Source organism: Cajanus cajan, chromosome 4 (assembly GCF_000230855.2).
Source record: "Cajanus cajan strain Asha chromosome 4, NIPB_CcT2T_4, whole genome shotgun sequence".
Lineage (NCBI taxonomy): Eukaryota > Viridiplantae > Streptophyta > Magnoliopsida > Fabales > Fabaceae > Cajanus > Cajanus cajan.
Genome location: NC_138520.1, coordinates 21,623,825 through 21,646,668, shown reverse-complemented (window position 1 = coordinate 21,646,668; position 22,844 = coordinate 21,623,825). Strand labels below are relative to the sequence as shown.

General features: G+C 30.2%; 1 protein-coding gene across 15 annotated transcripts; it reads right to left on the bottom strand.

The window, feature by feature from the left end:
- Positions 1–1,171: 1,171 nt before the first annotated feature.
- On the bottom strand, positions 1,172–14,799 carry LOC109817120 (uncharacterized). 15 transcript variants are annotated; one of them, XM_083072383.1, is made up of 10 exons: positions 14,441–14,730; positions 13,673–13,815; positions 12,733–12,830; positions 11,092–11,167; positions 10,556–10,621; positions 9,212–9,309; positions 8,298–8,366; positions 7,929–8,173; positions 6,492–6,635; positions 1,172–1,375 (listed from the first exon to the last, which is right to left on the bottom strand). In XM_083072383.1, exons 2-6 carry the CDS (start codon positions 13,673–13,675, stop codon positions 9,247–9,249), a joined length of 306 nt encoding a protein of 101 aa, XP_082928509.1. In that variant the 5' UTR covers positions 13,676–13,815; positions 14,441–14,730; the 3' UTR covers positions 1,172–1,375; positions 6,492–6,635; positions 7,929–8,173; positions 8,298–8,366; positions 9,212–9,246. The 15 variants fall into 15 exon arrangements, 6 of the variants coding, with proteins under 6 accessions (XP_082928509.1, XP_082928511.1, XP_082928508.1 ...); XM_083072385.1 differs by having other exon boundaries at positions 6,492–6,565; XM_083072382.1 differs by having other exon boundaries at positions 6,492–6,560.
- Positions 14,800–22,844: the final 8,045 nt, after the last annotated feature.

Below are 22,844 nucleotides of genomic sequence, written 5' to 3'. Positions count from 1 at the left end.
TAAATCATGATAAACTTTGAACTAATACTTTTATCACTTTAATAATCAATTCGATTTTCAAAACATTGGATTACACCTGCATAATAATATAGTATATAAATTATTATAGTATTATGATTTTATTATGTTAGGAGCCTTATTGTGCTAGTAGGCTGTAGATAAGTTTGAACTAATTATCCTAAGCTAGTACTTGACCTAAATTGATAGTAGAAATATATACATGCATGTCTGTATCTAATGTTATTCAATTTTTCCCCTCTTTTCCTTCTTTTTCATTAGCCAAATTAAGCATGTAAAATATGTTAATCTAAGTGGGATGCAGAAGTAAGCAAAATTTTAGAATATTATTGAGTGACTAAGCACGGGCTTTTGAGTATTCTCTTATGATAATCAAAAGAGTGTTTTTATAATTTTTTTTAAAGTATTCTATAATTTTTCTTTAAAACAATGCAAATTTAAGTATTCTAGATTTTAAAGCTATTTTTTTTTAGAATGAGGAACTATATGAGAATAATAAAGAATCTGATATTTTATTTGAAAATAGTAAAAATAAAGATGATTATTGTAATAAAATTGATCATTTTAATGATAAAAATTAATATATTCACATTAGACAATCAAGTTAGTATTGTTCGTTAGACATTTACAATCTAATAACATGAAATAATCTTAGAAATGATTTACAAAATGAATTACTAAAAATTGTACTAAATGAAATATGTCTATTATCAATTGTTTTAAGAATATTTTTGATATTCTAATAATTTTACAATAAAAAAATAGGAGGACAACACTTAAATAATTTAGGGAATCATGCTTTTGGTTCGTCTAGGGCATTAAAAAACTCAGGTTACCATTTTAATTAAATTTTCTTCATATATGATATATAATTATAAATCAAAATTTAATAATTCAAAATTCCTCTATCTACAAATTATGTTGAACTTTATTATAAAGTTTCATGATTTTACAAAATACTCAAGTTTAAATGATGATAAATATATTTTATTTGTTTCCCACTTATATGCAAGATGTTGGAGAGAATGTACTTGTGACACCCTCTACCACAGATGTAACAATGTTCAATATAAATTACTTATTAACTTAATTAAAATTAGATTCATGCATAAAAGTTAATTAAGTAAAGTCAAGGTTTGTAGAAGATACCACATAACAAACTCCCATCAATACAAAAATAAGACTTCAAAATAAAAGTTGACCAAATAATCTAACATTATGTCCTAGACAATAAATAACAATAAAATGAACAAATTCTAAACTGTCTCAATGTCACATTCACATATTCTAGCAGAGCACTTCCTAAACAAAGACTAAGCCTCGTCATCAGTATCATCAATGCCCTAATGAGTCTCACCTGCAACAACATACATAATATAGACAACATAGAAATAAGGAGAGTGAGAAATATCTCACTCTAGCTCATGGCGTGAAATAAAGTTGAATAAGCAACTCATAAAACATAATAGATATATCATTAACAACATATGCAACCACATTACTAAACACCAAGTACAAGATACCAATAAGTCAATCACAATTTATCACATCATTAATCTCAAACACTCCATACACAAATGCATTCACACATGATATGCAATAGACATGGACTATGATTTATATGCATGTGGCACTAGTCAAAATATAAGTACAAACATATGTATTGATTTGTCGATTTGCCAATTTGCATGACCCTCACAAGATTCACACACAATGATTTTTAAATATACACATGATGTATCTCACACATAATACAATATCATATTATTAATATACATACTCAACGATTTTCCAATCACATTACACTTACATCATTCATGTCTTGCCAACACCAATACCAATTCATAAAGTTTACATCAATCATGTATCACATTAACATAAATACATACTTGATATATAATGCTCAGTTATCCACATCAATAAGAGTCACATATATTCGTAATTCAAACACAATAATTACACAACATCATTTAATACACCTCAAGATAGAATCATTATGAAGTATTCTAATCATATGTTAATATATCAACCATAGTCACTAAGAGAACAACATTACTAAGCATTTAAATCAATAACTTAACTAGTATAACAAGGTTATCAATATCACACATTAAGACCTCAGACTTCGCTATACTCAAAAAACCTCAAATCATTAACAATCAACTTACATCTTAACTTATTCACAATTGTTTTCTCCCATGATTTATCTTTCCTAGACATTAATATAGGTACATCAAACCATTCATATGATCAAGCACTTAAAGGGTAAAATTATTCATCATCATTATTGACAAACTACATTTTCATTACTTAATCTTCTAAGAAATCATGTAGTCCAAACAAACACCTTAGCTAAAGCTATATATATGCTATCAAGTTGATCTTAATTTTATTAGAAAGTTAAAATAATTATCTACAATTCTATATTGACCTCAAAAGTTAATTCTTCCATCCACTATTTTTTAAAAATACAAAATCGCAATATTTCAACCTAAACCTAATGACTTGGCTTTTGCTTACTAATGTAATCATAACCTCCTTTTTAAGTGATTCCAATGACATTTGAAAACTAACATCTAAGGTTACAATTCTTATGAAGACATTGAAAGCAAATTCGGTCATTTAGGACACTTTCACATGTGTGTAAGTGTGTGTAAGCACATGCTAGTTGTTGTTCAGTATAGACACTTTCAACTCCAGTTGCACAAACATGCTTGTTTCTACCTTGGGTAGAAATTCACTACAACGAAGTGCGAAAATTACACAACTCACATGCCTGTTTATGTAATTAATATTAATCTTCACTTTACTCTATCCAAGGGTTTCTTATAGTAATTATAGACACTCAAATTCTCAAATAATTCAAATTACATAAAATTAACTATACATATAATTCAAATATCACATATAGTGCACATAAGAGGAGTATGGAACACAAATTCACATATTACAAGTCTCAATTATCCAAATTACGATTACAAACAATATAAACATTCTAAGGGCAATAATACACTCCAAAAGGTACAATTTACATGTACAATTATCAATTCTTCATACAACCACCAAGGCATTCCCTTGGGATTTCCACAAGAACCTAGGGTACACCAAAATTCACAATTATAGGCCCAATTTGTGACACCTTCTACTTTGTATGCCATAATACATAATATAATATAAAATTGAAATACCTTGTATAAATAGAAGGACTTAAAATCCATATAGGCAGAAAGGGTTACATTTTAACATAAACTAAACTTAGTGAAATAACAAATTACAAAGGAAATAAAATCAACTATTCAATTTAAAATAACATGAATAAAATATTAACTAATCATCGGTGTCACATGACCTATCAGAGCAAAACCCAACATTGAGAATTAGGCTTCATCACAATATCCTCAACACCATATTGATAATTACCCGCAAAAGCCACAAGAAAACAATACAAAGGAAAAGGAAGCGAGAAACACCTTACTTTTTCTCACGGTGCATGAATGCAAATCGATTAATCAAACACAAACAACACATATAATAAGATATAACATACACAATTATACATTATCATCATACTTAATTCATTCATAACATAACAAACAACAAGTAGATTATAATGATATGCAATGGACACTGACTATATTTTATCATGCATGTGGCACTAATAAAAACATCACACTTGTGCATTACTGCTAGCAACACACTACAGTAGTCTAAGAGTACATGTCTGGTCACACTCCCTGTTCATTCTCACTAGAAGGACATACTACCAGGATCTAGTCGGGATAGTTAAGCTATGCAATATGCATCTCATGCTCATAAAGGTAAGATTGAGATTTCCAAATTAAGTTATCCCTAAGGTTGGTTCCCAAGCTTTTACATAAGGGACCTTCCCTGGTGGTGTATTTCATATCTTACTCTTAAAAAAATCATCTTTATGCATATGATGCATGCCAATCAAACTCAATGCATTACATTCACATGAAGGTCATCCCATGCTTGGTGTGAGAGACCCTTAGAGCTTCCACACACGACGAAGGTCATCCCACGCTTGGTGTGAGAGACCCTGAGAGAAAACCTTAATCTCATCCTCGACGACGCCCGACACGTCCCAAGTGGTGCCCGATGATGTATCAAATATGACACGCAATAGAAAATATAGAAGTTAGAGTCACACTCCAATTCACTAAAACACAAAATTTAATATGTAAAAGGGTTCTATATCATGTAATTAACATTCAATATCCCTCAATTTACACATAGAACTACTATCCCTTCACTATCATCACAACAAGTTCCCTTAGGATTTACCACGGGAATTCACAGGGACCTCAAACCATACAATTACCATCCAAAACATAAAATTAATCATACATTTAAACAATTCATATCATTAATCATGCACAAGAAGAACAAGAAGTAAAACAAACACATTTTGGAAGAAATCCGTTATACATGAACACACAACATACACAAGATTGGAAGTTAATCCCACTACCCGACATACAAACCCACGTCCAGCGATGTTTCTCAACCTCCCCTTACGTAGATAAACTCTAAATGATGAGTGCACAACTCTCGAGTGAATTTAAAATAATCTCTAAATAAGCTCTCATTAAAAAAAAAAAGTCTCCTAAAAACACTCTAATTAAAAAGAAATTCCTAAAAACACTCACTCTAGATAACTATTTTTATTTATAATTTATATAGTGAGTGATATGAGATTAAGCTTGCCCCAAACTCTTTATGAGATAATGAGTCACTTGAAGCAATCGTGAGCAGAAATCATACGGAAGCAAAAAGAATAGCAGTATCCCAAATCATTAATTATAAAATGTATTTTCTTAGTTTAATAAAATATATTAATAATTTTTTTTTAAGAACGTATACTTTAATTAATTTCGAAAAATAATATTAATTATAAAAAAATAGTACAAGATATATATTCTAATTCATTAAAGAATATATGAGTATTAATTAAAAAATATTATTAAGTTAATTTTGGAAAAAATATATAAATAAAATAAATTTATTATTATTAACTAAATTAACTATTTTTCTTAATTTTAATAAATTAAATAATTGAATCTTATATATAAGAAGGGAATAAATATTATATTATCTCTTTTTTATTTTTGATTTTAAATACATATGAATTACATAATAATAATAATTATTTAAATACTAATATATAATAAAAAATAATATTATCACTGGCATATGCATCTCTAAAACGTGCTCACACGTATATTGTCATGTGTCAATATCATCTTCAAAACAGAAAAGCACCACTCACACTTCATGATCGTGCTCACACAAATCTTGGGCGTCAATATCAACTTCAAAACAGATAAACACCACACACATTCCCTGATCTCGTAACTACCTCTCCTTCGGGAAGCTATATCAGTGTAATATAATGCAGTTTGTGTTTGCAAAAGTGGCAGGTGTGTAAGAAGAAAGCAAGGGAACAGGGTAAAATATAAGGAGAGGCTGGGAACAGGAAATGAGAAAAAAAATTTTGGTATAGGATTGAAGGTAGCTAGCCTAGTTACTGTTCTTTTGTGTCGGTAATTTCTTGGATACATTCTCATTTCTCTGTAAATGAAAAGGAGTTTCCAAATTCCAATTGCAAAGATAAACTCTACTTTTTGAGAAAGAAAAAAAAAGTATTAGAAGATGCATTTCATTTCAATTAGGAAGAGAATAAGAAATTGTCTGAAAATTACTCAGACTAAATGTTTGATACCTAAATTTTATTATATACAAATAATACTATATTTTGCTATATAAATTATATTTTATTTAAGATTCATATAAATAAATATTTTTAAATATGTAAATTATAATTTACATTTATATTAAATAATTGATATGATAACTTAAGATTATTTTTAATTATTAATAAATTATTTTAAAAATATCAAATTTTAATTTAAAAATAAATATGATAAATACAATGTAAGAAGTTAAAATAATTCAATAAGTTCTTATTAAAGAGAAATTTTTGAAACAATCATAACTTAGAATCTGAGTTATGAGTCTAACTTAATTTTATAAAATTAACTTGTTCTAAACTCTTTATGACATAGCAAATCACTTACAAAATTGACTTTTAAGGGTTATTTTCCACTTATAATGTGAGAGTTAAATTTCTCTCTAATTGATCTAGATAGCTTTAATATAAACTTAGAATGTAAATTATGAGTTTAACTCAACCGTCCAGTCAAGCCTTACTTAATAACATTCCAAACAAAATAACACCTTAATATAATGGTGCAATATCGATCTTAGATAGGTGCAAAGTGGCTAACTCCAAGAAAATAGATAGAATGCAAATAATTTATACTTCACAAATACAGATTCTCAAAAAATAAAAAACATACTTCCGTCAAATTACGGAGCATCACTAATTTGGATAATTACATCCTACAACAATGTCAATGAACAAAAAAGAAACAGCAAAGGACAGAACTGACCTGCAAAGTGAGAAAACAGATGCAAGTTCTGACAGAGGAAGGATAGAATAGGGACTGTGAATTGAAGTGCTGGCCTTGGCCAGACAATGCATGGATAGTCAGAACAACGACAGAAAAATTGTCTAAATATTGAGGGAGACAATTCTGAAGTATAGGAAATAAAAAAGGAAAATCATAAAAGTAACTGCAAAAAGAGAGTTTACTAATCAAAGAAAGTAGTTCTATTTGGTTACTATTTACATGAAGTTGAGTTACCGTCAAGTCAGTCACCAATTTATTTGGGTTATTGTTGACTTTAATAAAAAAAAGGTCAAAATGCTAATTATATTAATATTAAGTGTAGTAACTCTTGGTATGTAAGATCAACCTTTCAAAAGGAAGAGAAATCAGAGAGAAGTGTGTCCATTGTGTCTTTTTGTGAAATAGAGAGAAGAAATGAGAAAGAATGGAGTAACCAACTTTGGAGAAGAAGTGTTTGGTACCAATTTTTGTATATTTTGATTATCTCTGTTGTTTGGTCAGATTCACATTTGAGAGTTTTCTTGTATTGTTATCCACCATATTAGTCATGAACTACTTCTAGTGATTTTTTATGGTTTTACAAGGACTTGTGGTATACCCAATGATTATTATTAGTGAAATTTTTATTAGACTAGGTCTCATGGGTTTCACCTTATATTGAGGGTTTTCTTACAATTAAATTTGGTGTCTATTGATTTCTGTTTTTCTGTTTTATACATCCTGCTGAAATAACTTATTGTTTCCAGAATCTATTATTATTTATACAGGAAAAAAGGAGATTTGTTTTTGCTTCAACTTAATTGTTAATATTTGTTATCTTTCCCAACAGTTGTCTCTAGCATCCTGCAACTGCATGCTCCACCAAAGGGAGACGGTATATGCTGTTATTGGTAATTTTGAATTAGACTTTTAAAACAATAATAGTCCTAAAATTTTAAGAGAAAATGAATTTAAACTGCTCCACACACCATATAGCCTAAAACAGTAGAAGTAGAATACATATTTAGGATTTAGGGTTTAGGGTTTAGGAAATTATGTGCGTGGCTGAAATGAAGATGTATGGTTTGAGAATTCTTAATGAAATTATTACTAATTTAAAAAAGAATTAAATAGTAACTTATTAGTTCTTTGCTTAGCTGGAGATCTGTTTCCCAAATTTCTAATTTATTTTTTTTAAGATGTCATGATCGACCAGTATTAGTGTCCCAGATTATAGAAATGAAAAGCTTCCCAAATTATAGAAATGAAAAGCTTGATAGAGAAGCTACTATGATCACAAGATAAAATATTCTTTTAAAATCATACTTGGATCATAATTAACTATCTTATATGATTAATTAATCTAAAAAAATCAAATTTAATAGGACAAAATATGAAATATTTTAGAAATAAACTAAATTCTGGGAATTAACTTACAGAAAGAGATTCGGGATCCGCTGCACTAGTACCTCCAACAAAAGGATCAATCAGATAATTCACAACCTTCAAATAGTTTTGTTAGAATAAGGCATAAAACACTCCGATCTAAATAATAAATATTATGCTTGAAGATGTATGTACTGTACACTGCAAGCATATAACATGATAGTCACAGGCAGAAAAACATCCAACAAGTGACTACGGTGACATATATCTCTTTCCCAAAATGACATTCAAAGAACCTGCCAACAATGCAAGAAAGAAAGTCGATCAAAGGCTAAGGATATTACTTTTTATGATATAGTAAAATATAAAATAGACAAAGAGCAATGAAAATTGGATGCTATCAATTAAGGTTTATTGAACCTTTCCTCAGAATTTTCATCACACACAAGTGTGGTCACTTCTTTTCCACATAAATGGTTCAAAAATGACCTGTATCAGCAAATTTAGGAAGTTAAGTGGGCAAGTTATTCTATTAAAGCTGGATGAATGAAGATTTAATTAACTACATTTAGAAGAGGTAATAAATACTACCAACAGAACTTATAAAAAAGGGAAAAAAAAAAAGAAAAAAAGAAACAGACAGCATGAAAAGGAGAAAAAAGAAAACTCTGATTTGCCTTCCATGTAAATCGTACATTAGTCCAAATTATATCAAGAACCTATTTTTGTTCCCATGTTGGATATTCTTACTAGAAGATCTATTTCATGGGCAAGTAATTTTTACAAGTATAAACCTTGACATTAAAAAAAAAAAAAAAAAGACATACAAATTTGTGCAAAGCAGAGTGATCAACCTCTTAATAAATTTAATAGGACATGCAAAACAATAAGGTAACAAGTATCTCAAAGGGTTAATTGTTCATAATTTTAGAAAAAACTTGTACGAGTTAACTTGCACAAAAATAGGCCATGGCTCTTTAGAGGGTTTTTTCCCCACAGCAAATAAATGTGAACAGAAAATAATTCACAAGATGGGATGAGCTCATAATAGCACATGCTGATTAGCAAGAGCTTAGAGTTAGAGCAATATATAAAAGTGAGCCAGAAGTAGAAAAAGATCGGTTATGAATGGGAAAATATGATAGAGGGAGAACAAAAGAAAAAGAATGGTTCCCCTTCTTTATGATGAAAGAATGTTTCAGTAATGTACAAAGGAGCACTCTTCTTGCACACAGGGAAAATAGCCCTTTCAATACTATCAAAACTATACATTAATGCCTATCACACTCTAAAGGTTTTATTTATAGACTTTTCTCTAACTGACTGCTAACTACCTCTTACAACCTGTTAACAGAAATTCTAATTACAGTCAATGGGTTTTTTTCCTTTTGTAGTAGACTCCTGTGGTTCTGGTTGTGGTTGACTTTCTTGCCTATCAAGAACACAGCCAATAATCATATTCAAATAGACAAAACAAGTCATATTTCTTAGCTTATTGTTATATCAAAAGCAACGAGATTGGACCATTGCTAATAATGTCAGTAAATAGTCATAGACTCCATAGGTCATTCATACATCATGGAATATTCAGCATTTGATAATTGAAAATATACTTCATTTTAGCAAATGCATGAATCTGAGATTGTGTTCAGACTTCAAATTTATTATTTACCCAAACTATCATCATAATTCATAACCTACATTTTGCAGACAAGGGAGTTTCTGACTATAGGATTTACATAAAAAGAGTGTGCGATAATCCCAAACACATGCTGATTTATTTCTAATCAGAGAATGAATAATTAAGGAATAAGGATACAATCAAATAAGAAATCCCTAAAAATCAGTTATACAAGAGTTTTCAAGTTTCCCCTATATACAATAAATCAAATAAGATCTTTAACACTGTCAATCACAAAAAAATAATTCAAAGAAAAAAAAAAATTTACACATGCTGTGGGAGGTATTTCAGAATCTCATACCTTCAGAAAAGTTATAGTGAGGCCTAAAATATTATGCAATGATTTGCAGTGAAGTACTTGAAAAGTGTTTTGAGTGTACATTTATAGTAACATTAACCAAATAGAAAACATTGAATGATAATGAAAATATTTGAAAGCTCAAGAAGCTGGAAGATCCTTAGACATGTCGTGAGAATAAAACCTTCGATTGTGCAGAAAGTAGTTTGCTCTTCAGTAGTGCAGCAGGATTTGTGGGTAACTGATTTAAACAGTTACCACATTTTATATTTATTATGAGACAAATATAGCAGAAAAACATGAAAAACTCATTTTAAAAAAGTTCAAATAATTTGAAATAGAAAATTAGGAATTAACATTTTAGAAAAAGACAAAAGTTATAAGCAAGATATGCCAGAAGTGGTGCCCCATTTTTCACAATATAGCGCTTATGCTGTGATATTGGCTGTAACAGTAAACAAAATCTCAATCTTAATCATTACTAACACAAATATTTAAACACTAAATAGATCAATTGCCGATACTCTAAAACTTCCAATTACCACAATAAAATCCAAATTATAATTCAAAGAACTAAGGCTCTGGCAGTTCAAATATATTAGAAAGAGGTCAACAGTGGAAGCTAAATAACAGAATTGCTTTATATTATCAGGAAAACATAGCCTCAGATACTCTGTTTTCTAAGCTAAAAATCCTTACAAATTGTTGCTTTTCTTGAAGTCCAAGAGCATCAATCAAACCTTTAACCTCGATTTCCCTTTCAGTCTGTGCAAGGTGAACAAAAGGCAACATCAATAGTAAGAACTTCTGTTATAAGTATGTATTGAATAAAGGGTAAATTACAAATAACCCTCATGATATGTAAGTTATTTTCAATTTTTATATATGAAGTTTATTCTGAGACTGTAACCCGTACCCGCAACCCCCCGACATTTGTGTTAGATTGAAAACATTAATTTTTGTTAGTCCAAATGAGGAGTATGTGCCTTCAAAAACATAAGGATGAGTAGCTTGCAAGCTAGGTCTGTAACGACCCGCCATGGTCTCTACACTTAGTGGAATCGCACTACTACTAGTGAACTAAGGAAAATATTAAATTGGATAACTCATACATACAGGTATAGATAAGAATAAAAATAACCAAATTCTTTAAATACAAAATAAAATGCCATATATGTACAGTCATCCCAAAAATAATATTTCCTAGTGCCGGTCAAACAGACAAAAATCGCTACCCAAAATGGTAACCCTAACACGAGGATCAAACTCCCCGTCTCGCAGCGGTCACCTCGACTCCAAGCTAGCCCTGATCTGCTCCCATACCAAGTATGATCATCGCAGTTCCACCACATGGAAACAGAAGGGTAAGCTAGAATTCACAAATGAATCATAATAATCTATATTACACAATCGTATTCATAGAGTCACACCATACACTCTATCCAATACTACTCATGCATAAAATACAATCCATCAATCATGAAGTCAAACACCACACTTCATCATATTAATAATCATACAATAAATGCATCTCATGACAGATATCAATGCATATCAATCATCTAATGCGTCGTCACGCATACACCTAGGAGATCTCCACAACAATAGAGCTGTATAAGTGACATTCCATCCTACCGAAACCACCCCAACCGTTTTCACGCCCAATGCGCCCGCTCGGTCACAGCTAAACAGGATATATAATCCTCCCTCGGGTTTACTCGGATGATGTCACTTACACAATTGGAAGTCCAGATCCACCGTCAGGTATAGCACAGCTGGGTACGGGCTTACCACGACCTTGGCATGCATTAACCAAGTCAATTGTGGAGTTCGCCCACCGACTATCCGCAAGGATCCACGCACCTTCCCGAGTACTTGGTTAAGGGAATAACCCTCGACCTCATACCCCGCTCCAACACTAGCTAAGGACTTAGAGGAGACTCACCCAACCCAGTGGCCTATCTGAGCACCACTCTCCCAAATCCAGTGGCCTCCCAGAGCACCACTCTCATATATCAGTGGTCTATCCAAGCACCACTCTCAAGAGACTCTATGTGAGCTCTTCCAGTTCGAAAATATTTTTCCTCTCCTCAAGTCCTAGGCTAGACTCATGCCATAGGCATCACATGCAATCATGCATCATACATCATAATGGTCTGCCCACCATCATGATCAACAATCATACACATGTCATAAGACATCACATGCAATAATGCATCATACATCATAATGGTCTGCCCACCATCATGATCAACAATCATACACATGTCATAAGACATCACATGCAATAATGCATCATACATCATAATGGTCTGCCCACCATTATGATCAACAATCATACTCATATGAACATATACGCATGTCATATCATATTCAAACATTCATACGTATCATCACAAAGCATACATATGAATCACACCTCACCATACATCATATATCATACATACATGATCTAAAACTTTAACTTTAAACATGCATAAGCATCAATTCATTCATAAACTTATTCACGCTCGGCGTAGCCTGAGCTCGCCCAGCCTAATCCCAGCCTGAGAGTCCCAAGACTCATCCACGCCTAGCGCATTCAACCTGCGCCCGGCCTAAATTCCAATAACAGAGTTCACAAACTCTCATCCACACCAACAAATCCAGCCACATGCAAACACAAAATACAATGCATAGACTCCATACAACTTAAATAAACCTAGAATCAACATGCACCCATCTGATGCATCAAATTCACTAGAACCCCCATTTTTCCAAGACTTTGAACAATTAGCGAATTCTCCGATCCAGCCATGGATCCTCAACTTTCATGCATCAATTGAGTTTCTAAACTCACATGCAACTTAAATAACAAACATTCTAGCTTCCCTTACCTGAAGATTGGCTCAGATAGCCAAAGACTGAACAAAAGTATAATTTCCCCTCGAGGCTCAACTCGGAACTTCAGTCCTTCCAAAACAAGCTTTCTAATCTGAATTTCAAGAAAAGTCAGAAGGAGTTAGTGATCTAGAGGAGAAAAGGAGTCAAACAGAGAAATTTGGGAGAGAAAGGAGCTCACTGACCCAGAGACCTTCTCTCTAAAACTTCTCTCTAAAAACTCCAAAACTCCTGAAGGCCCCCAACCCCCTATTTATAGACTTTCGGATTGGCCCAGAACGGCCCGTACCGAATTCGAAACGGCCCGTTCCGAACTCCCAAATCACGCACAAAATTAACGCCCAGAACGGCCGGTTCTGAAATCAGAACGGCCCGTTCCGGAACTCATCCGGAACGGCCCGTTCTCCCTCCGGAACGGCCCGTTCTCCCTCCGGAACGGCCCGTTCTCCCTCCAGAACGTCCCGTTCTCCCTCCAGAACGGCCCGTTCTCCCTCCAGAACGGTCCGTTCTCCTTCCCAGAACGGCCCGTTCTCAACTACAATATGTAGTTCAATTCAGTAGCTTGGAACGGCCCGTTCCAATTTGGGAACGGCCCGTTCTGGGCTACTGAATCAGCCTCTTCTTCTTTTTTTTTTTTTTCTTTTTTTTTTTTAACAATGTTACAAGGTCAACTCACAGTTTTTTTTCGTCCTTACCCAAACCTCAGGTGGGTTATGTATTACAAAATGAACTTATGTATTAAAATTAAAACTAGCTAAAACATCTCAAGTGTTATTTGAAATTTTCCCAAGACTAGATTCAACTTGTTACAAATCCTCCTCCTTTAATGTGAATATCTCTTTAAAATGAAGTGCACAAGAATAATTTATTGATGAAAAAAAAACCATTGGTTTAGACTTCGGAATTTGATTGAATACGTATCAACTATATTCTTACCATTGTATTAGCTCCCTCATCCCAAATTAGACTATCCTGATTCCTGAGAAACACTTCTCAACCTCCCTACAGCTCTTCCTTCAGCTTCAAATACAGTGACATCCAGACCATTTGATTTCAATTTGTAAGCTGCAGCAAGCCCACTTGACACCACCATACAAAGTTAGCCAGAGTTAATGGTCAAGAATATTTAAAATCTCAGATACACCAATGGTTGAGAAAATTTATCATGGAGGATGCAGGCACCCAATAATACCCTTCGTAAAATCAATCATCATATATCACCCAAATAGCAACAATGAAACTACCTCAAATGACATCATTTCATTATTCCTTTTAAATTCATTTCCTTACTCATACTTCTGTTCAACATAAAACCAATGCCGATAGTATTATAAAATTTCCCAGCACATGAAGGGCAAGGTTTCATGCTACCAACGACAACAGGTCTAAATCCATCCAAGCCAACAATAACAATCCAAACTGTCAATAAGACTAAATTAAAAGCGAATAAACTCAAGAATCAGCAGCAACTACATAATATATAGAGAAAAACTTTAGACAGAGACAAATGCTAGCAAAACCCTTTCAAACACATTCTTTTTCAACACACTTTCAGACACTATTTTTAACACACTTTCAGACACTCTCTTTTTAACCCAATCTTTATGTTTGGGAACAACGAATACATGGAAAAAGAACTGTCACTAGCATTTCTAAAATTCATATAGGAAGAACTAAATTGATAACATCAAGCAGTGACCTCACCTTACCCCGGCACCAACAACGGCTACTCTTTTCACGGATCCTGGAGACTCAGAAAAACCAAGTCAAGGTTTTGATCATTTAAGGAATTTTAGTAGACATGCATCCTAGTAAGCAACAATTTTGCAGGAAAATTATGACACATTCTCTAAGTTGTGCCTAGTTTGAGAATTGACATACTACTCAACTGAATATGAACCTAAAGACAATTATTGTTGATTTATACTTGATTATTATGATTATAACAATTGAGAGGATAAATTAGGGAAATATGGGTGTTTTAGAGAAAGGAATGAGCTTACTCGGGTTATGTTACTTGTTGGGTCAGTGAGAACTCAGTAAAATGTCATCTCTTTTTCGTTTTATTTATTTATATTAATGAAAGAGCATAAGTTGACAAGTTCAAATTTGGTTAAACTATTTTTCTTTTTCTTATACATTGTATTTGTTTTTCATTTTGAAAAATAATTAATTCAACCCCTAATGGAGTATTTGGATTTTCGAAATTTAAATAATTTTATTTAGATAAATCAATTCAAATTACTTTGTTTGAATTTCAATTTTTGTGTTTCTTTAAATATTTTGTTTAGATAACTCAATTTAGATTTTTTAAATTTAAAATTCTTAGTTTAGATATGGTAATTTGAAATTCTTAGTTTAAACATTTACATCAAATTTTATACCTTTGATAATTTTTTTGTATAATACAAATTTAATTAATTCAACTGTTAAATTAGGTGATATTATACTCAAGATTATTTATATCAAATTTCACATGATTCAAAAATTATTTAGTAATTTATCATATTATTTTATTTTTAACGTATAATATGATATTTAAAATGTGTAAATATCCATTTTTGAAAAACATATCTAAAAAATTTTAAATCATGTGAAATTTGATATACATGATCTTAAATATAATATCACGTGATTCAACAGTTAGATCGATTAAATTTGCATTATACAAAAAAATTATTAAAGATATAAGATTTGGTATAAGTATTTGGATTTACACCTGGTGACAATAGATCCTAATTCATAATAATAATAATAATAATAATAATAATAATAATAATAATAATAATAATAATAATAATAATAATAATAATAATAATAATAATAATAAAAGGATGAACATTTCATAATCTCATGATTATTGATTAGGTTTTCTATTATTTTATGTAAGGTAAATTAGTTTTTATTTATATAAATTTTGACCGTAATTATACCTTGAAATCATATCTTGTAACCTTATAAAGTTAATTGAATAAGTTATGTTTTATCTTTAAAAAAAATCAAATAATTATTTTATCCAAAATCTATAATTAAATTAAAAATTTGAAATGTATAAGTTTAAAAAAATAGTTATTAGTTGATGTGAATTGAGTTACTAATGAGTTGAACTGAGTTACTAATGAGTTTGAACCAAGTTGAGTTCAAGTTGAAAAAAAAAAATATTTATGTTAAACTCAAATTATGTTGTAAAGTTTAGTCAAATATTATCAAGTTGAGCTAAGTTAAATAGAATTTGACTCATGTCTACTTGTTTCTAATCCTAAAATATGGTAATTTTCACATTGAAAGATAATAGCGATTGATATACGAGTATAATGCATTACTCATTCTAGCATAATGCATTACCCATATGCATTACTCATACTACCAGGTCATGGGTGCATAAAGAAAAGGAAATAGAGTTAGAAGGTTATTTTTGTCTTTGTTAGAGATATCTGCGGTAATCCCTTCATCCTAAAGGGTAGTTTTTTAATTCGTGGGACACACATTTCCACAAAAATACCAAAAAAGAAAATCCACCAAACAAGCACAAATGTTTTTCCTAAATACCCTTTGATTCATTCACCCTCCCCCTCCTCACCTCAAATACCTTTTAAATTTATAACACCCTAAATTTTTTCTAATATAATAGTTTAATTATTATTTATTTTTATATTTATTAGGGTTATTTTATTATAATTATTTTAATCAATTAAATGAGTTTTATAAAATATTTTAGAGAATTTTAACAATTATGAATATTTTGGTTAAATAATAAATATTTTTGAAAATTATTTTGTATAATATTTATTAAAGAAATATGTATTTTTACGATATTTTATTAATAATAAGTATTTGGAGAAAAATATGTGTTTTTATTGTGATTGTTTATATATTTTATTTTAATTATAATTGTGTTGGAAGAAATTCATTTATTTTATATATGATATATTTGTTAATTATTAGTTATTGTATTTTGTTATAATTATTTGGGTTGGAAGAAATGTGTTTATTTGATATATTATTTATTTATAAATCTTAATATTTGAGAGAAAGGAAAAGAGAACTATGGTTAAAGTATTTTTTCTAAAGAGTTAAGTGTGGGTTAAGTTTTTTAAAAGGAGGGGTTACGACAATTGTTTTATTTTTACACTTCCACTCTAAGGAACGAGAAGGAGTACCAAAGTGGAAAATACCCAAAGATCCATGTCCTTCATTAAGCATTCATCGAGGTTAGGGGGAATGAGTAGTCTTGCTCTTAGCATGGGATGTATGTTGGGTAGTGAGATTGATCCTCAATCCCTTTTGTTGCTTGTATTGTATGAAGGGGTTTTTTCAATTAATTGTATTATGTGTTTTTGGTCTTCTATATGATTCTTTATTGTTCTGTTTGATGTTGTGTAGATGTATATATCTTCAATTTCGTGATTGAACCTATACTTGTGAAGTTTAGATTGCCTGTGGATTTCCCTGGGCACCCTAAATGGTTATTGTTTGAGTACTTAATAGGGATATGTGATTAGAAGGTGAAATTGATGTTAGATTTGAGTAATTGATGATACAATAGAGTAGTATTAAGCTTTAATCATGATTTTTACCGATTGGATTGTAGTTTTAGAGTTTAAGGTTCATAATGTGCGATTTTTGCATATCTTGTAAGTCTTTCACAAACTGATATCATGTTGGGCATCAAATAAGCCGCATCAGGTTCCATTTGACGTCTGCAAGTTTTCAAGCCAAGTGTGGCCTCAGTCACGTCGGACACAAGTACTCCCAAGAGGATAATGTCTTTTCAACACTAGGCACAATAAACATTGCTTCAAGCATGATACTATTAGGATCAAGTTTTGTGATCTTCATAAGGATTGTAGCCTTAGATGTTAGCTTTCAAATGTCATTGTAATTACTTAAAAATGAGGTCTAGAACTCAAGTTATAATTAAATTAGTGAACAAAGGTTAGATTGTTAGATTTAGGCTGAAACATTGCAGTTTTGTATTTTTTAAAAATAGTATATGGCATAATTAGTTCTTGAAGTATGCATAGAAGTTGGAGATAATTCTCTTAGCTTTCTAAGAAAATTAAGATCAATTTGATAACATGTATATAACTTTAAATAAGGTGTCCAGATCTCCCGATGTCTTAGAAGATTAAGTTATGAAAATGTAATTTGTAAATGGTGATGATGAATAATTTTACTCTTTAAGTGTTTAATCTTACGAATGGTTTGAGATACCTATATCAATATCTAGGAAAGATAAATCAATGGAGAAACCAATCTTTAATAAGTTATGATGTAAGTTGATTGTTAACGACTTAAAGTGTTTTAATGATAGCGATGTCTAAGGACTTAATGTGTGATATTGATAAGGCTACTAGAGTAGTTAAGCTAATGATTAAAATTCTTAGTGATGTTGATCTCTTAGTGACTATGATCAAGGTGTTAACATGTGATTAGATAATCTCTTAATGATTTTGATGGAGGATCATCCTTGAAGACCATAGGAAGTTTGACAAGGTCCATGGTTAGGTGGTTAGAGGAAGCTACTAGAGAGGATGTGCTTCATGAGCATAAAATATGTGTTCTTCTAGATGCTTAGTCTTCTATTTTATATATTGTCTAGGTTTATTTTTGACCTTTTATTGGTCAAGTAGTATAAAATTTTTTGTTTTTGTATAATTTTTCTTTAAGGTGTAATTAATAGTTTAGGGGAAGTTATTAAGTCAAAAGATGATTTTAGACCCCTCATTTTTTCTGTTTTAATGATAACAAACACTCTATTTTTTAGTAAGGAAATGCATTGTAAAAGTCGTTGTTTCAAACTGTGTAAGACGAAGTAACATTTGTAAGATGAAACATACAAATTGTACCTAACGATCATTATTTATTATGACTAATGATTTTAAATATTTTCAAATGAATGTTTTATACCTTAACAGATCGAAAGTTGTTGTCTTGAAACTCACATTCTGTTAAAAGTGTACAAAAGCATGAAGAGTAGTTGAAAAAAGGACAAATATTTCATATTTTATGGAAAAAGCATTGAAGAAGGATTGCACTCTTGCCTACACGTTGACTTTGCTTCCTATTGTTCTCACTTTACTATTTTGCTTTGATAAGTAGCTTGATCTATCAAAGATAAGGAGTAAATTTAAGTGAAAGGCATTAAATAAAGCATTTAATGCACCAACGAATACCTCCTCTCTCTAAAGATCAAATGAAGGAGTAAGACAAAGCAATTCTATAAATCAAACTTAAGAAGTTACAACAATTATCTTTTTCAAATCTACAGTATAAGAAGCCCTAGAACTCAAGTAAAGAAGAAACATAATAAAGAATAGCAGTGTAAATATAGAAAAACTCTAAGATACAATACACATCTCTTAGAATATCTTCTTCAAGAGCTTTCTTATATACTAAAATGATTTTTTTAATCACATATAAAAGAGACGACAATTGCAACCTTGTATTACCTTTACAACCATTGTTATAAGGTAGAGCCTATAAAGGTTTGACTGTAAAAGAATATTTGGATTTGAGTTTAGAAAGACTTCATTGTAAAAGAATACTTGGGTTTGAGTTGGGAGAGGGTCGACTATAAATAAATACTTAGGTTAAGCCTAGAGAGACTTGTCTATAAAAGAATACTTGGATGGGGACTTGAAGACTCAATCTAGTTGGATTGAGAACTGAACAAAGCATCGATGGTTGAGGTGAACCAATATAAAAATATTATGTGTTCATTGATTACTTTTAATGACCCTTTGTTTATTGTAGATACTACTTCACACACTTGAAAATGTGAGTTTTTGATTCATACTATTCAACCCCTCTTTCTAGTGTTTATCTTTTCTCCACAAAGGTGTAACTAACTAAAGTCATAAACTTATTTGGGCTTGGATGGCCCAAACTTTTTCATGGTCCATAGGTTTGGATTTCTACTAGATTATGCAAGTGGTTTGGACGTCCAAAACTAGCCAATTAAGCCATTCAAGTTGTTAAATAAGTCGCATGACTTTGATAGTGACATCTTAAGAAACTTGTTAAAAGTAATCATTAGTTTGTTAGTTATAATGATTAAATTAGGTAGTTAGAGTTAACTTAAGCTAACCTAGGTTATTTCTAAACTAGGATTAACTTATCTTACACTATAAGTTTCTAAATACTTAACTACGATTGGTTAGCTTGGTTAGCTTAAGTATAATATATGTAATCATAATTATACTTAACCATGGTTAGTCTAGCTTGCACCATAAGCCAACCAAATCCTATATATTATTTTTCTTTTGTAATGGCCGAATAGTTTTGAGTCTTTAACGAATTGGATGATTTTTTTTTCTAATTATATTTCTCAAATTGTGTTTCTCTCTTTGAAACTTCTTACATTTCTCTAATCCTCTATTAAGTGTGGTGAGAATTTAAAGAAACTTATCACTCTTCAAGAGTGTGGCGTCACGTAAAGTAGATCCTACCTTTCCTTGTGTGTTAGAAATGACTTCTAGCATCTTGGAAGCCATTGAAGGAGTTTGAAGGAGTCCAAGAAGTTAAAGATCCATCCAAGAAGTTTGAAGGAGAAACTACATCAATAAGTCTCTCCTAAGGTTTCCATCAGATTCTTTCTTGAGGTGTATTAGATGATGTTGTGTAATCATTGTATTACTTAATAACTGGTTGTGGCGTGTGAGTATGCCATTGGTATGACATATTGTGAGCTATGTATGAATTAATTAATGTGCTTTGATGTTGATACATTTGATGTATATGGATCCTACGAAGGTCATATGATGAGAAGTCTAAGTGAGACTTAGCCATAATATGATATGATAAGATGTGTGATGTGTTATGGTATAAGATCATGTGAAACATTACGTATAGAGTCTATTTAACGTGTATCATATGCATAAAAGTATTTTTAAGGGTACGATATCAAATACACCGCCAAGAAAGACCCCTTATGTAAAAGCTTAGGATTAGTTCTTGGGGGTAGCTCGGTTTCGAAATCTTAGTCTTGCCCTCGTGAGCATGAAGTGTATCTTATGCAAAAACTTTCTTCCCTCCAAAAGTCCCAACACTTTTTCCTCCAAAACTTTCTTAAAAACATTTTATATAAAAATGTTAATTATAAAATAAAATAAAGTAATATAAAACATATTATATGAAAAAATATACCAAAAGAAAAGAAAAAATTAATAATTAAACTGCTACTAAATATAAATTATAAAAAATAAATGTACAAAAAATATCAAAATGAAAGAAAAACAATCAATATATATTAAAATAAATAAAACTAATTGGATTAAAATATTTTAATAATTTCTAATGATTGCTATATTTTCACAATAGTATAAAATAAATTGCTACTAAATATAAATAAAAAACAAATTTATAAAATAAAATATGAACATAGAAGGAAATATATATATATATATATATATATATATATATATATGAGGAGAGTTCAAACGACACTAGTGTAACTTTTATTAAGTATTACATCCCTCAATAATTTTATATTAAATGTGAATTTTATAAATTCAACTGTTATATTGAAAGTTCTTTACTTTTAGATCATATATACAAAATTTTATATTAATCTAAGATGATTTGATACTTTATTCTTATAAAATAAAATTGACGTAATATATACCTTTCAAAATATAATAAAATATGAAAACTTTGATTACCTTCATGTTGTTATTGAATTTTAACAAAATTTGATATAAACATATAAAGTGATATGAAGTTATAATTCAACGGTTGAATTTACAAAATTCACATTTAATATAAAGTTATTGAGTGGTGTAATATATCAAATGTGAATTTTGTAAATCCAACCGTTAAATTATAACTTCATATCACTTTATATGTTTATATCAAATTTTGTTAAAATTGAACAACAACATCAAGGTAATCAAAATGTTCATATTTTATTATATTTTAATATATATATATATATATATATATATATATTACATCAATTTTATTTTAACCATCACCCACAAGATAAAATTCTAGGTGATCAGACTGAAGGAGTAAAACAAGATTTGTTCTTAGAGATAGTGTCTCATATGCTTTGGTGTCAGACATTGAACATATCAGTATAGTGGGGCATTTTTTCTCTAAGAATAATGTTTATCATGCTTCAACCCAAGTTTCTCTAAACTTTTTTCTTGTTTTATTTTAATCTTTGTTACTTTAATTTATCATTTATTAATATTGATCTTGATATAATTCATTGATAGATAATACATTATAAATTATTCATTATATTGTAGGAGATCTCCAAAATTAAAAATGAATGATAATGCATAGAGTTGTTGAGTTGTAAAGTTGTGTATACATTGCTTAAGTTGTTGAGTTGTATATGATGAGTTGTCTAGTTAGAAGTTGAGTTGTTTCTTGTGTTGAATTTGAGTTGTCTTGTGTTATGTTGATAATATAGTATTAAGTTGAAAGTTGTAAGATGATTCATGTTTTAAATTTTGATTGTTGGATAATTGTGTTTGCATTGAAGTTGTTCCATGTTGTAGAGTTGATGTAGTTAGCTTTTCAACTTTATATTATATGTTGTTTTTTGTTCTATAAGCTTACCCTTATTTTTCATGTGTTTGACTTCAATGGTCATACTTAGTAAGAGAACAGTAAAAATTAGGTGGAAGGTGAGCATGGAAGTTGTTGATGGTGGTTTATGTTGAAGTTCTTTTGATATAGTTTTTGTATGGTTTGTTGGACCATCAATTGAATTTTATGTTTACAAATCTTTTTGAGTTGTGCATATTGTATATATTTAGGATTAAGTTATACAAAAATTTTGTATTTTTAAAATTAGGGGAGTAAATGTCTCAATTATAAAATTGGGGAACCAAAATTGTTTATTAATAGAAATAAGAAACCAAAAATATAATTTAGTCAAGATATATTAAGTAAGTAAAAGAAAAACCAAACTATGTAGATAAAAGAAATAATAAATTTGTTAGATAAATTAATATTCAATTTGTTCTCTCTATTTTTTAAATGTTTAATTTGATCATTTAATTTTTATTCTCAATAAACATTTTTTATGGTTAGGGTATCCTTTAATTGAAAGCTAAGTATTACTTCCTCAAGGTACTCGAATTCATTTAAAGGA

Bases quoted from the DNA above. Each gene is read 5' to 3' on its own strand.
- LOC109817120 (XM_083072381.1), bottom strand. The intron at 10,622-11,091 runs GTAGCGATTTTT...CACCTTGCACAG, and splicing joins TGTTAGGGTTACCATTTTGG to ACTGAAAGGGAAATCGAGGT. The intron at 9,310-10,555 runs GTAAGGATTTTT...TGTTCTTGATAG, and splicing joins TTCAAGAAAAGCAACAATTT to GCAAGAAAGTCAACCACAAC.